The sequence below is a fragment of the Bufo bufo genome, chromosome 5 (assembly GCF_905171765.1).
Source record: "Bufo bufo chromosome 5, aBufBuf1.1, whole genome shotgun sequence".
NCBI lineage: Eukaryota > Metazoa > Chordata > Amphibia > Anura > Bufonidae > Bufo > Bufo bufo.
Window position 1 is genome coordinate 121,140,442 of NC_053393.1, and position 16,875 is coordinate 121,157,316.

Sequence of the window (16,875 nt, forward strand, 5' to 3'; positions counted from 1 at the left end):
AAACTTTTGGCCACGACTGTAGATTCAATTCACTCATCTCTAGGCTGGAGACTGTACTACAACACTATCCTCTCCATTTTATTCCAGGTGTCATAAAGGACATTGACCTTTTCTGCACTCGACGCAGAAAATAAGGAAGAATGTGCCTCTGTTTTTTAAATTAACCCATAAAAATTTTATACATTTTAAAGCATAGTTAATAAACTCAAGAATCAATGATTTGTATTCTCAACTGAAATGCAGGAAAGCAGTTTCTATTTATTTTATTATTTACAGCTATGCATTTATCACAGATATTATATGAATTATAGAGTATTAAAAACATGTAAACCAGTGTAAGAAATAAAATGCACCACTTTACTCAGCATACAGACAACTGTACTTGTATTCTGTGTAGTTGTACAGTACACTTGAATGTTTTTTTTTTTTATTATTTGTATGTATTTTACATTCTGAAAGTATATGTCTTCCTTCACATCAAATTAAAAAAAAATATATATTCAGTTGCATACACTCTTGATTCATCACGTTACCTGTATGTTTGTGGAGGTAAAAAAAAAAAATACCCACCATCCATACTGAAAACACCACTTTTCAACAGATCCATTGGTTTCATGCTACAAAGAATAGAGAGAAAAATGTACAAGTGTCTCCAAGTGTCCAGGTAACTGAAAGAATACTGGAAATCATAACCATAAAGACAGTACGGGCTTGTATTGTTGCATTATCAGAAGTCAACCTCCTGAATAAAATGTTCCCATTCACAATGAAAAATCGGTGACAGTTCCTCCATGGTACTTCCGTGGTAATATTGCAGAAACTTGATTCCTTTTCATGTCACTTATGCCGACCTAAGGGGGGAAAAAACACATTCTCAGCGTTAGATAGATAATTTTACAGACCGTGACAGTAAAATAATTTTAACACAGTATCAATGGGACCTGACAGGTGGTGATTTATCAAGTATTTCATTGTGCAGTCTGCATGCACTCCTATTATCTGACCTGCTTATGATTAGGGGATAGATAGAGATGATTTGGCTCTTCCTCTCACTGGATGCCTGAATGCACACAGAGGTACCAAGTAGCAACATAGTATATGAGCAGGTTCTGCCCTCCTGAATATAGATGCCCAATGGCATGAGATAGGTATTAATAGGCATCTGTCAGCAGATTTGTCCCTATGACACTGGCTGACCTGTTACATGTGCGCTTGGCAGCTGAAGGCATCCGTGTTGGTCCCATGTTCATATGTGTCCACACTGCTGAGAAATATAATGTTTTATTATATGCAAATGAGCCTCTAGGAGCAACGGGGGCGTTGCCGTTACACCTAGAGGCTCTGCTCTCTCTGCCACTGTCACATCCTCTGCACTTTGACAAAGTATGCAGTGAAAACGTAATCACGCCTGGTCCTGTCAATCAAAGTGCAATGGCAGATGCAGAGAGAGCGGAGCCTTTAGGTGTAAGGACAACGCCCCCGTTGCTCCTAGAGGCTCATTTGCATATAATAAAACATCATTTTTCTCAGCAATGCGGGCAATATATGAACATGGGGCCAACACAGATGCCTTCACCTGCCAAGTGCACATGTAACAGGTCAGCCAGTGTCATAGGTACAAATCTGCTGACAGATGCCTGGACTGAGGTCACATTGCGGGGTAGGTGGGCTCAGAGGTGTTTGGATAAATATATCTGCTAAAAACTTCAGACTTATTAATCATATCAAAATGAGGTATTAGTCCAAATATGACCTTTGTATTCAGTGCTAAGTGAGTGCTATTATGTTCAGTATTTTCCTTTACATGTGGCATTGCACATCTGTATATTTATTTATTATATCGTGCAAGATGTTTTTATCTTTTTCTTTCTGTCAAAAAGCCCAAAAATAAAAGTTTTTTACTTGTTATTAATTAGATTTTGGAGCAGAAAAGTTTCTAATTGGATTTCTTTTCTCTCTGCTTCTGGTCTTCTTGTAAAATTCCATATTATATTCTGATTCAATTTTGGAAATCACTGCTGGATAACTGGATTTTGTGGATTATCAGATGTGGAAAAAGTTATGTCCATCTTTAGGAAACACTGTTTCATAGCATGTAAAATGGAAAAGGGAATCACTTTTGCAATCTGATTTCGCTTTGTGTCTGAAAGTGACCTGACAACCAGCAGATTTGTTGCCGGAATTTCTGCATCTAAAATTTCTGTTCAATATATCGGAATGGGATTACTTTGCTGTCAAGAACAGTGGATCTCTGCAAGCCCCCTTCCGACAATGTGACATTTGCAGAAACCTCTGCAACAAATGTACCCCATGCAAATTTCACCTTTAGGCCCCATTCACGCATCCGCAATTTCGTTCCGCATTTTGCGGAACGGAATTGCGGACCCATTCGTTTCTATGGGGCAGCAATTCCGTTCCCGAAAAAAATAGAACATGTCCTATTCCTGTCTTCAATTGCGGACAAGAATAGGCATATTCTATTAGTGCCGGCGATGTACGGATCCGCAAAACACGTTACGAATGTGTGAATGGAGCCTTAAAGGGGTATTCCGATCCCTGCCATTCCTAGTGTCATTAGCAAGAGTTGGGTGGCGTTATGGAAAGAGCCGAGCAAACTGTGCTATACTGTTTCTATAACTCCCATTCACTTCTGCTGGAGTTATGGATTTATGGATACACCAAAACACAGCTTTCTCACCTGCCTCTGTAACCCCACCAACTTTGGCCACCACATAAAGCCTCATTCACACGTCAGTGTTTTGGTCAGTGATTTCCATCAGTGATTTTGAGCCAAAACCAGGTCTGGAGCCTCCACAGACATCAGGTATAAGGGAAATATCTGCACTCGTTCTGTGTTTAGAGCTGCACCCGGTTTTGGCTCACTGACGTGTGAATGAGGCATAGGCCTCATGCACACGACCGTTGTTTTATTCCGTGTCCGTTGTTCCGTTTTTCGTGATTTTCTGCGGACCCATTGACTTTCAATGGGTCCGTTGAAAACTCGGCTGATGCACTGTTTGTCATCCGCGTCCGTGATCCGTGGTTCCAGTCCGTCAAAAAAATATAACCTGTCCTATTTTTTTTCACGGAAAACGGTTCGCGGACCCATTCAAGTCAATGGGACCGTGAAAAAACACGGAGGCACACAAGATTGTCATCCGCGTCCACGCGTCCGTGTGCGTTTTTTTCCTATCATTTGCATGGCAAACTTGACTTAGACTTTTTTTTACTTTCCTTCATGTCTGGTGATCCTTCAAAAATAAAGGAAGACACACGGAAACAAAAACGGAAACGGATCACGGAACAACGGAACCCCATTTTGCGGAACCGAACACAACAACTGTCGTGTGCATGAGGCCATAGGATGGGTATTTCAATCTGGCGGAGATGCAGACGTATAGATCTCTATGTACAATACTAATGATGTAACCCATTGCCATTTCCAAAAGTAACCCCTGCTTTTCAGGGTCTGAATTCCCAGAAGGCATTAGTAGAATAGACACATTTTACAGACAGTAATTGTTTTGACCTCTACTATTTCAAGTAGAAGGTAAATAGCGAAAAAGTAGCTAAATATCATCTAAAGTTGTGTCGTGCCGCTTTGCCTCTACTGATGACATACCGGGTCTTGGTATAACGAGGTCTGTGCAGTATTCCTGACTCCTGAGTACATGATAGTTTTACTGAGCAGCGCCTTGGCTTGTGTCCGCATGGATTTATGTGCTTGTTTTAGAATATTACACGATGAAGGACTTTTACTGATTTATTGATTCACTTGAGGGATCTGTTTTGCCTGTAGAGCCAGATAAATCTTCCAGTATAAAAATCTGTAGGGAATTTCAAGTAACTGTCTCCAATTTTTCAGCTTTTCATCTAGAATTGTCTGTGAGCTAGAGTCTAGAGAACAAGAAGAAAAACTTCTGAAAGTTCTTCAATCTTCTTACATGTCTAACGCCACAATTGCAACAATTTTTCTTAAAGAGGGCCTCCTGCTATCACTGTATGGTCCTTTATACAGCATCACACAATGGAACATGCCACAAGACATACACTGGTACAGTAGGGAACCTAAGATTTTTGAGGGTCACATATTACAGATAAGAACAGATCCATTATATACATAGCTGTGTGAATGAGGCCAAGACCACTTTACCCTGCATGACCTAATGACAAACATTTGCAAAGCGCTTTTCATACAGGATGTGTGGTGGAGTGACTTCCTGAGAAGTCAGTGCCTCTTTCACACGGGCGTCAATTGTGAGGGCCGGACAAGATGAGGGTGCGTTGCAGGAAAATGCGTGATTTTTCTGCACGAGTGCAAAGCGTTTTAATGCGTTTTGCACGCGTGTGAGAAAAATCGGCATGTTTGGTACCCAGACCCGAACTTCTTTACAGAAGTTCGGGGATCAGTGTTGTGTAGATTTTTATATTTTCCCTTAAACCATGGTTATATGGGAAAATAATAGCATTCTTAATACAGAATGCAAAGTAAAATGTCCATTGAGGGGTTAAAAATAATAAACAAATTTAACTGACCCCATCCACTTGATCGCGTAGCGGATCTCCTCTTCTTTCTACTTTCTTCAGGACCTGGGTAAAGGAACTTTGATGACATCACTGTGCTCATCACATGGTCCATCACACGGTCATCAACATGACGATGGACCATGTGATGAGCACAGTGACATCACCACAGGTCCTTTTCATCAAAAAAGAAAGAAGACATGCCAGGCTGAGCGTTCAAGTGGATTAAGGTGAGTTTATTAATTGTTTTTTATTTTTTAACCCCTCCATCACTATTTTACTAAGCATTCTGTATTAAGAATGCTATTATTTTCCCTTATAACCATGTTATAAGGGAAAATAATAAAGATCGGGTCCCCATCCCGATCGCCTCCTAGCAACCATGCGTGAAAATCGCACCGCATCCGCACTTGCTTGCGGATGCTTGCGATTTTCACGCAGCCCTATTTACTTCTATAGGGCCTGCTTTGAGTGAAAAACACACAATATAGAGCATGCTGCGATTTTCACGCAACTCACAAGTGATGTGTGAAAATCACCGCTCATGTACACAGCCCCATTGAAGTGAATGGGTCCAGATTCAGTTCGGGTGCAATGCGTTCACCTCACGCATTGCACCCGCACAGAATTCTCGCTCGTGTGAAAGGGCCATATAGTTGCTCGACCTCAACATACAATGCACACTAGGGTCAATTTTGGAGAAAGCCAATTTGCCTATTTGTACATTTATGTAGCTTTTCTTGTGCTTTAATACTGAGGAAAAAAAACATTTTTTCTTTGCATCACCATATTCTAACCCCCATAACTTTTTTTTAATATATTTTTACCTAAAGAGTTGTATGAGCTCTCATTGTTTGGGGGGTGATCTATGTTTTATTGATACCTTTTTGGAGTGTGTATGACTTTTTGATCATATTTTATTGGGTGATGAAGAAATGGAAAAGCAGCGTTCACTATACAAGATAAGTACATTTATATTTCAATAGTATGGGCGTTTAGGGATGTGGCGATACCTATGATCTTTATTTTTTATTGCTTATTTTTAATATGGGCAAGGGGGTTGATTAAAATTTTCATATTTTAAATTTTTTTATTTTTTAAAACTTTTTTTTCATTTATTTTAAGACCCTCTAGGGGACTTTAACATGAGATCATCTGATTGCATCTCCCATAGACTGCAATGATTAAACATTGCAGCCTATGAGAGATTCATTGTGTTCCTATGGAGGAACATCTCTGTGGCAGCACATCACACCTTCAGAAGGCCGAGGCTTCCATAGCAGCTGAATGGCTCCCTCAATCTCGGCCACTCAGGCCCTAGGAGCGCAGTGCAAGTGCTTGTTCCTGGAAAACGACGTCACAATATTGCATAATGCTTAAAGATGAGAGAATTTCCTGAAATTTGTTTTGGGTCCAAATTACACGAGTTGGATGTCAGATTCTATTTTGTCCGAATAAAGTTGATCAGAATCAAAAATGCCCCAATTGCATAAAAGTTGTGTATCACATTTTGGCGTCTCCTAGGACTGTATCCAATTAGTAATGTCAAAGTGTCAGCAACATATGTGGCTACGAGTAAACAGATGGTAGCTGGTGGTAACAAACAGCCTCTTTAAAAACACACTGCACTGTTCGATTTAAAAAAAAAAAATTTTTAGAATGAAAAACTGGTCACTGGTCCTAAAATTATCCTTTTTTGGGGACAGATGCCTGCTGGTGTTTATACACACACTGTGGTATCAGAATAAGCAATGGCTTTTTAACAAGTTTTGCATACATTATCTTTTTTGGGGGCAAACAAATAGTCGCTTGGGCACAAACTGACGTATAATGGTACTGTATAAATGTTTGACACAGAAAAATACATACATTTTTGGTAGCACTATACACTATTCAAAATTATGTAAAACAATGAGTGACGTGACATCAATCACCTCTGTATCAGCAGGCAGCAGAACGCTATCAGCACTAGGATTAATATATTATTGTAGAATATTTGTGATGATGTGATAAAGATTGGGGTGATTCACATTAATAAGAAACTGAATTAGGATTAGCTGTAGCAGAACTCCCAGCAATGGCTGCCAGCCTGTGCCTGCTTGACCCTGCCTTTGCCTGCTTGATCCTGCCTGTGCCTGCTTGACCCTGCCTGTGCCTGCTTGACCCTGCCTGTGCCTGCTTGATCCTGCCTGTGCCTGCTTGACCTTGCCTGTGCCTGCTTGACCCTGCCTGTGCCTGCTTGATCCTGCCTGTGCCTGCTTGATCCTGCCTGTGCCTGCCTAAGTAACATACTGACTGAGTCTGACTTCTATCTCCCTCTATCAATAAATAAATTGTAACTCTATCTATTCTACTGCTCCTCACTGTGAAACACACTCACTAACACTAAACTATCGGTGCTCTGTGTTTTACTAGATTTACTATGTCTCTCTGTCAGACGTCCTATCAAAAAACACCATCATTTCCTGGTTAGGATGTTTTATAGTGGCTATGACACATCCACTCATACCTATAGTCCATCATCATTTGCTATGCTAGAGGGGAAGGCTGCCAGCAAGGCACTATGGGCAAGCTCGCCAGTTTGCCGCCTGAGGTCATGATCCTTCCTGTCTTCTGATCTGTAAAATGGCAGCCAAATTTGAAAGAAGTCACGCGGGACAAATCCCAAAAGTTTCAGATCTGCTGAAAACCCAAGCTTTTGGGAAATTTGCAGCAAAGTCAATTAGTGTACAGTTAATTAGTTCATCTCTAATTGTTACCCAATCCTCATTTGTTTCTCTTTTATAACATGGGCTACAGCAGTGGTGGCCAAATAGCAGGCTGTGATCTACTAGTAAAGCTCAAAGTGTTGTAAATTCTGGATTCTAGGTTACCAGGCTTTTCTGAACACAGAAGTGACACAAGTATATACTCATAGGTTCATGTCCCGGTCAAATCAACCTTTTTCTTGTGAGTGCCTCAATGGCAAATAATTTAGGGCCTTATGTCTTCCATGCCATTAGCTGGTGTGGGCCTTACACACCACCTGTAATAGTAGACACTAAGATCCCTTATTTCAGACAGAAAAAAAGTCTGCAGAACTGCGTTTAGTCTTTAATTTTCTGTTCTTTTGACGGATCAGAAGAACAGAAAAATAAACACTGGTGTGAACTCAGCCTTACTCTCACATAGTATTATATCAAGGGGCAGAAAAGGGGTTAATAAATTAAATTGAAAAATTATTGCATTTCACTAGGAGTCCAGATACAAATTCCAACCAGGAAGATCCTCTTTCTTTTGATCCACAAGCAAAGTTGACAATTCACACCAGCTAATTCAAGTTCTAAGCACCACACCTCTACGAGAAAATTTTATGGGGTTGTCCGGGCTACACATATTGATGACCTATTCTCAGGATAGGTAGTCAATATCAGATTGACAGGGTCTGACTCCTGGTCCCCCACCAATCAGCTGTTTGAAGAGACCGTGGCGAGCAGAAGGGACCTCAGAACCTTCATTCTACAGATGAACAGGAGTCCTAAAGGTCAGGCCCAAATGAATGTTATCAGAAGCGAGTATCCCTATAATGGACCATTTTTTATTATTTTATGGAGTTATTTAACCAAATCAGATGCTCTGAAGAGATACCCTAATGCAGGGATGGCCAACCTGAGGCTTTCCAGCTGTTCCAAAACTACAACTCCCATCATGCCCGGACAGTCTACAGCCATCAGCCTACAGCAGGGCATGGTGGGAGTTGTAGTTTTACAACAGCTGGAGAGCCGCCGGTTGGCCATGCCTGCCCTAATGTGATTGTCAGGCTGTATTGATAGTAAATGGAAGATGCTAAAGAAGCTTCAACAGGACTAATTGCAACTGATTATTACTAGCAGTATATACCCTATATTCATCTGCAAAAATGACCATGAATATTTCAGGATGAGGAAAATATAAAAATTGGAGAGAAACATAAGTAAAATAAATAACAACAACCATACTGTAATAATGAGATAATAATAAAGAATAATTATAATTATAATATAAATAGTTTGTAACAACGGTAATAATATAAATAATAATAGCAATAATTATAATATGTAGTGTAATAATAACAGCAATAATAACAGCAGGGATAATGATAATAAAAATAACAACAACAGTAATAAAGATGATAATACCCATAATAATAACAGCAATGCCATAATAATAACAGCAATGATAACAGGGATAATGATAGAAATAATAACACAGTAATAAAGATGATAATACCCGTAATAATAAAAGCAGCAATGATAACAGGGATAATGATAGAAATAATAACACAGTAGTGATGATAATAACCGTAATAATAACAACAATAAAAAGAACAAGAGGGATAATGCTAATAGCAGAAATAATAACAGTAATAATGATGATAATAACAACCGTAATAACAACAGGGATAAGGATAATAGAAATAATAATACTATTAGCAATAATAATATTAATAGCAACAGCGACCAGAACAGTAATAATGATGATGATAATAATACAAACAATAGCAAAATACTTACCCATGCATACCCCGTTGCAAATCCTTCCCCACTGGCTGTTGTCAACTAGCAGCAGTTTGACCCTTCTAGTCCATAGCTTAGAGAAACTGCTTGTGTTCTGTTAGGGCTCATGCCCACGAACGTAAGGGCTCCGTGCCTGTGCTGTGGACCGCAAATAGCAGTCTGTGTGGCTATGTGCAGTCCGTGCTGTGGATGCGGACCCATTGACTTAAATGGGTCTGCAATCTGCAAGATATGGCAAAAGATAGGACATGTCTTAACTTTTGTGGTACAGAAGCATGGACCCGAAGGCCACAGAATCGCTTCGTAGTGTTTCCGTGGGCTTCCGATACGTGCCTCTGCTCTGCAAAAGATAGGACATTTCCTAACTTTGGCCGTATCTTGTATTCAAGTCAATGTGTCCTCATCCACAGCACGGAGTGCACACGGCCAGTACCGGTATATTGCGGACCTGCCGTTTGTGGTCCACAATACGGGCATACAGCTCTTGTGTTTCGGGGCATGATCCCTTACAAGGAGCTCCTAGACAGATCACCCATTAAGGTCCATTTACACGTCCACAAAATGGGTCTGCATACGTTCCGCAATTTTGCAGAACAGGTGCGGACCCATTCATTTTCAATAGGGCCAGAACGTGCTGTCCGCATCCGCATTTGCGGATCCGCACTTCCTTTACGCAAAAAAGTAGAACATGTCCTATTCTTGTCCGCAATTGCGGACAAGAAAAGGCATTTTCTAGGAGAGTGCCGGCGATGTGCGGTCCACCAAAATGCGGAAAGCACATGGCCAGTGCCCGTGTTTTGCAGATCCGCAAAACACATACAGACGTGTGAATGGACCCTTACTGGTGAAGGAAGTATCTATTCTGATAGTAGAGGCGAGATTTATCAAAACTGGTGCAAAGAAAAACTGACCCATAGCAACCAATCAGATTCCAGCTTTCATTTCTCAGAGCTCCTTTGGAAATGAAAGGTAAAATCTGATTGGTTGCTATGGTCAACTGAGCCAGATTTCCTTTACACCAGTTTTCATAAATCTATCTCAAGGAGTATATTAGGGAAATGATATACAGTCAGGGCCGGTGCTACCATAAGGCAGACCAAGCGGCTGCCTTAGGGCGCACCCTGGGGGAGGGCGGAAAAATGAACCTTTTTTATCACTTACTTGTGAGTTGCGCCGCAGCGCCGCTGGCCTCCTGTCCCAGCCTGCGTGCGCCGTGCGGCCCCGGCCCTCACTCACAGAGCGGCATGGGCCCGGCAGCACGGTCACGGGGTCAGACCAGGGGGTGTGACTGGCGAGTGGCGCAGCGGCGACGGGTGGCCGCAGGGACTGGAGCTGACTGTGTCTGTGAGTCAGGACAGGTGGGTAGGTGATCACTGATCAGCGCACTAGCGCCAGAGTGCACGGCATAAATGTGTTTAAAAAAGATTATTACACAAACAACAATCATAAATGGAGGTTGGGGGGTGGTGACCGTGACATGATGGGAGGGGGGACAATGTCTGTAGTCTGTGACATGGGGAAGGGGCCAGGGCCGGCCGGGAGGGGTGGAATAATGTGCCATGGGGGGGCGGGGAGAAATGTGACACAATAGGGGGTAATGATGTGATCATGATGTGACACGAAGGGGGTAATATGAGATGGTTTGGAGGGGGAGAAATGTGACATGGATGGAGGGGGAGAAATGTGACACGGATGGAGGGGGAGAAATGTGACATGGATGGAGGGGGAGAAATGTGACATGGATGGAGGGGGAGAAATGTGACATGGAGGGCTGATGACTGACATTGGGGCATGATGGCTGACATGGGGGGCTGATGGATGGGGGCTGATGTCTGACATGGGGGTCTGATCTGAGGTCTGATTAACATTGGGGGTCTGATTTCTGATTTGACCTGAGGTGTAATGGAAAATATTTTTTTCTTATTATCCTCCTCTAAAGCCTAGGTGCGTCTTATAGGGTGAAAAATACGGTCCTCAAACCAGCGATTGTCTGAAGCAAAGAGAAGATACCAGGACCACACAGAGGAGAAGCCAGCTGCTGCAGACGGGACCAGGGCCAGGGGGGGTGCGAGGGGCGTCCTTCTGCGTGCGTTCTGTATTTTTCTCACACCCATCAATTGCAAGGGCTGTTATCTTCTGAAAGTATGAACAAGAATAGGACTTGCTCTGTAATTTGCAGAACAGTTGCAAAAATTCTTCCCCATAGAAATTAATGGATCAGAAAATGGCGGTTATTTGCCTTCTTATGGTTCTTTACATTGATTTTGGTTTGTTTGTTTTTTAATTGTGCCTTTTATCTTGCTTATTTTTAAGCCATATTTACATAAAACATGAAAACCTCTCTGCTTTCACATAGCCGGACTATTGGAGCATTTTAGCGTCTGTATTACGGCTGCAACAAACGGACAACAATGGGTCAACTAAACCATAGAGTTCAACTTCTGGGGTGGGGTGGGGGGGGGCACCAAAATGTAGCTTTGCTTGCAAAAATCCTTGCACCGGCCCTGTGCGCAGTATATGTAATTCCTTGATATTCAAGTAAAGTTTTAGCACAACAACCTATGCTTCAGGATAAGGCCTCATGCACACAACCGTATTTTCTTTCCGTGTCCATTCCGTGTTTTTTTTTCGCAGACAGTATGCGGAACCATTCATTTCAATGGGTCCACAAAAAAAACCCTGGAATTTACTCCGTGTGCATTCAGTTTCCATATGTCCGCATGTCCGTTCCCCAAAAAAAGAGAGCATGCCCTATTATTGTCCGCATAACGGACAAGGATAGGGCTGTTCCGCTCTGCAAAATACGGAATAGTGCACATGGAAGTCATCCGTATTTTTGGCGGATCCATGTTTTGAGGACAGCAAAATACATTCGGACGTGTGCATTAGCCCTGAGGCTAAACTGTGATTTTTCGTAAGCCTACTGATTGAGTTTAACCACGGATCCAGAATACCTTGGGTTGTACAGTATGTAATGGACAGCAGCTGTCACTCAAGACGTAGCGGTGTAGCCCAGGTCTTATACTCATTGCCAATCTTTGACCAGTTAGCGGTAATGACAGGCTTTGCTTCCCCAAGTGCTGCAGAGCAATCCACACAACATTACAGTAAACTGTCTCATAGTAACAGTAATTTCGCTCTGCATTAGGACTTCTGATTGAAGCTATTTCTGCGCCCAGCATAAACAATCATTTACTCTGCGGCCCTGATTTACAGACCCACACCGTGGGCAGTGCACCACCAGGACCGCTGCCCCGTAACATCCATCCGAACGACGTCTAATGTTATCGTTTTCTTTTTATCAGTTGCAATTTTTGCAAAAGCGTAAATGTTTCCAGCCGTATAGCATTAACATTTAAAAGCGCTTAATGCCGGGAGCGGTACAATCATTATTGCTCTGCGGAATGAGGAATTTCTGTTTTCCCGACTCCTACCTATGCGTCGAGCTGAGCGACATAAATCCGAATGTTTTATCGTTTTTACTGTAAAAGGGCCCTGAGCACATCTGACTTTAACACAAAGACTAAACAAGCAAAGCTGATTTTTATGGGTTGTGGAGCCAAATTCAGCAGCTCTACAGACAGGTAAAGCAGAGCTGAATTTATCATCTGGCACAGCGCATTGTGATGTCAGAAATGTCGCACGAGAGTTATCTCAAAGCAGATCAAAAACCTTCAATTCAGTCTGTAAATGGCTGTGCCTCCAACACCCCTTTAAGGATGGGTTTGCATTTGCGTTTTAAATTCTGTTGTACGGTTCTGTTATAGCAGTTAGTCTGCATTCACACAACCGTATGTATTTTGCAGTCAGCAAAATGCTGATCTGCAAAAAATTCGGATGACGTCCGTGTGACATCCGTGTTGCATCTGTTTTTTTTTTTGCAGATTCATTGTAACAATGCCTACTATCCTCAAAACGGACATAAATAGGACATATTCAATATTTTTCGCGTGGCTACGGAACGGACATACGGGTGCGGACAGCGCACGATGTGCTGTCCGCATTTGTTGAGAACCCATTGAAATGAATGTGTCCTCATCCAATCTGCATGGAACAGACGGACACGGAAACAGAATACGTTTGTGTGAATGTAGCCTTATAACGGAATATAATGGAATTTTAGGACAGAATGCAAACCCGAACCCTTTAAGAGGAATTAAATTTGTTCCACCCAAATACATGTCTATGGGGACAAATAACGGTTCCATTTGGTTCCATTATACGTGTACGGGGGGAAAAAAAGCCCTGTTGAACCCTATAACGAAATTTTAAATGCGAATATGGATATGTCATCAATATCTGATCTGTGGGGGTCTGAATCCCGGCACCCCCTCCAATCAGCTGTCTGAAGCGGTGGACAAGAGCTGCAACCTCTTCTTTGTATACCAAGCACAGCGCCATACGTTTTATAGTGGCTGTGCTTGGTATTGCAGGTCATCCCCATTCCCTTGAATGTCGCAGACCTAGGAAGGGTGCCACAACTTCTTCAAACAGCTGACTGGTAAGGGTGCTGGGAATTTGAACCATCAGAACTGAGAATAGTTCATCAATATTTCAATTCTGGACAACCTTTTTAAGTTTGATGCTGCGATCTTGTGATCTGGTGGTTTAAGACGAGCTTTCATGTACAGCCTGTTGTATATTGGTTTATATCTGATTCATGAGCCTGTATTTAGGTGGTGCACCTAGAGGGGCTGCAGTGGTTGCACTAAGGCTCTGGAGTCTGAGGAGGCGCATAAGGTCCCTCTGTCCCATATGAGAAGACCATTGCTACAAATGAAATGTGACATTATAATTTACTGTGCAGCTTCATTCCACCGCCATGCTGTTCCTCAACAAAGCTTCCAAATATGCTACTGCCTATGTACTGAAGGTGATATGTGGGACACATTCTCTAATGGTTTCATTAAATATACTAACATTAAAAGGGTTTTCCCAAGACTTATTCCACTTATCCACCAGAGGATAGGTCATCAGTATCTGATTGGTAGGGGTCTAACACCCGGGACCCCGCTGATCAACTGTTCGAGACATGAGTAGCACCGCGGCCTTCTCTCAGTTTTCCCTAGGCCAAGTAACGACACATTCATTGGTGACATGGCCTAGGCGCAGCTCAGCCGTTATGGGGCTGAGTTGCATTACCAAGGACAGCCGCTATACAATGTACGGCACTGTGCTTGGTGGGCAGGGAGAAGGCTGTGGCACTCACAGGAGCAGCTGATTGGCGGGGGTCTCAGGTGTCGGACCCCCACCGATCAGATACTAATGACCTATCCAGAGGAAAACCTTGGATGTCTAGGAAAACACTTTTAAGGTCAGTATTTTAAACCTCATTGTAGGGAAAATCAGTGCCCGGCTGGGGTGCCAAGGGCCTATCAGTAAGGGTCCATTCACATGTCCGCATAATGGGACCACATCCGTTCCGCAATTTTCCGGGATGGGTGCGGACCGTTTCATTTTCAATGGAGCCGCACAAGATGCGGACAGCACACTGTGTGCTGTCCGCATCAGCACTTCCGTTCCGTGGCCCCCGCAAAAAAAATTAAAATAGAACATGTCCTATTCTTGTCCGCAGCCACGGACAAGAAAAGGCATTTCTATTATAGTGTCGGCGATGTGCGGTCCGCAAAATGTGGAACACACATGGCAGGTGTCCGTGTTTTGCGGATCCGCAATTTGTGGACCGCAAACCAGTTGCGGACGTGTGAATGGACCCTATAATACATTCTGGGGGCCCACTGTGCAGCTTACATGCAAGTATTACCTGACCTCCATCTGCAAATCTCCAAAACTGCAGAAAGTAGCCTGCTGCCTAGCCTGTGCCAGGAACCTGCTGACTGGTTCTTGCCTTGAACACATGCCCACAAACCGGAGTAGGCAGCAAGGCAAGATGACTGATTATGTGGGTCCCCTTAGTGCCTTTGAGAAGGTTGGACAGAAGATACTGGCTAGCCTGCTTCTGTAGCTAGACGTCATGTCAACCAACCAATTTGTCTATAGTAATAAACTTTGGTTTGTTAAATAATCTATCTAGTTCTTATATGGAGGCATAGGCTGCTAGAGCTGCTGTATGCTGCCTGTCTGTATGTAGTACAGTCTACTTGTGCAGACAGTAGGGGACCAGGGCCAACCATTGCTCAGGGGCTCCCAACCATTGCTCAGGGGCTCATCAAGGGGTTCACCTGTTCCCTTGTGGGCCAGTCCTGTCCTGGGGGAAGAGTTTCTAACTAGTAAATGTAATAGTATATAATAGGGGCGCACTCATTTCCTATTTTATAGAACTTTTACATCTTGTGCGGAGCTTTGGAAATGTATCCACTGCTGCTGCTTTTGTACAAAGAATTCTGAAAAATGATGCATGTGATGCTTCAAATATTCCTCATTATTACAATAATGGGCATGTATTAGAGATCAGCAAATGGGTTGTAAACTAATTGGATTCAACCATAATTTTGTAAAAAATTTGAGTTGCATCCAAATTTTTGAAGAAATTTTTTTTTTAGAGACTAGAGAGAAAAAACACGAGTCCTAGGAGACCTCATTGTGTCAAACACAAATGTTCGGGCCAATTGGGTCACTTTCGATTTGGGCAGAATTAATTCAGTCGAACCTGAACCGAATTTTGAGCAATTTGCTAATTTTGAATATGTATCAAACAGCAGATTACTGGCAAACCTAGAAATCAGTATTATTAATGACACTTAGTATGTGGGAGTCTGTAAAAGATTTTATGTTGGGGCCCAGGAGCTTCAAGTTATGTCTCTACTAAAAGTCTCACAACACTGGAAATAATACATTGTAAATAGGTGATTTGTAGTCATTTCATACTATATTTTTACATGGTAGTGATATTATCACAGAAAAGTGACAATTTAAGAGCTAAGTGACATTGAGAAAGAATATGCAGTGATTTACAGGAAATGCTTCTGTCTCATTGTCAGGTCAATGTGTTACAAAGGATCAGAAAAGAGGTAACTTTTTTGAGCCCCTGTCATGTTTCTTTACTCTCTTAATAGAAACAGTCAACATAGCGTTTTGCAGGACAAATTTTGTGAACTTTTTGTCAATAGTGAGGGCTATATTACCCAATATCTGAATGTGGTGTGCGGGGCATTCAGTTCTCACTGAGCTTCCCACCCTTGGCCGGCATAGTATAGGTACTGAGATGTGAGAATTTAGACACCGAATGAGACTGATGAGAATTCGAAGTTTTACTGACTGTATATCATATCATATATTTTGCAGAGTTATAGGTGTAATGAACATGTAAGGGCACTATCACTATGGTTAACATTGTTATTGGCAATTCAGAGCTGCAATGTCTTTCACTTTATAGGGGCAGGGTGAATGGTTCAGGTAAGGAGGGAGTGTAAAAATTGAGCTATGGCACCCTTTCTCCTGCACAAAGTAATAAACTCTGTGTTCGCAGTGTGGTTTTTATGGGGTTTTAGGGCTCGTTCACAATTTGCGGTCCACAGCACGGGCACCGTCCATGGGGCAGGCGCATGGGGATCGCAGACCCATTCACTTGAATGGGTCCACGATCCTTCCGTTCCGCAAAAAGATAGAGCAAGTTCCGTAGTGTTCCGTTGTTCCGTTCCGCATCCGTGATGCGGAATGGCCACGGAACGGTGCTCGTGTATTGCGGATCGGTAAATGCGGTCCACAATACGGCAAGGGGCATCACACATTCGTGTGAACGAGCCCTTAGGTGCAGAATTTCTACAGATCTTACATTTCCATTGAAAAGGGTGAAATTCGCACGAAAAAACGCAAAAACAATTGACAAGCTGCAGATTTCAAAATCCGCACAGCA

General features: G+C 42.5%; 1 protein-coding gene across 1 annotated transcript in view; it reads right to left on the reverse strand.

Moving 5' to 3' along the window:
* Nucleotides 1–246: 246 nt before the first annotated feature.
* Nucleotides 247–16,875, reverse strand: part of NKAIN3 (sodium/potassium transporting ATPase interacting 3) — a 703,104-nt gene continuing 686,475 nt past the window's right edge. The window contains exon 6 of the mRNA XM_040432963.1: nucleotides 247–851. Within this exon, the coding sequence (XP_040288897.1) occupies nucleotides 838–851 (14 nt within the window). The 3' untranslated portion in view covers nucleotides 247–837. The remainder of the gene's footprint in view (nucleotides 852–16,875) is intronic.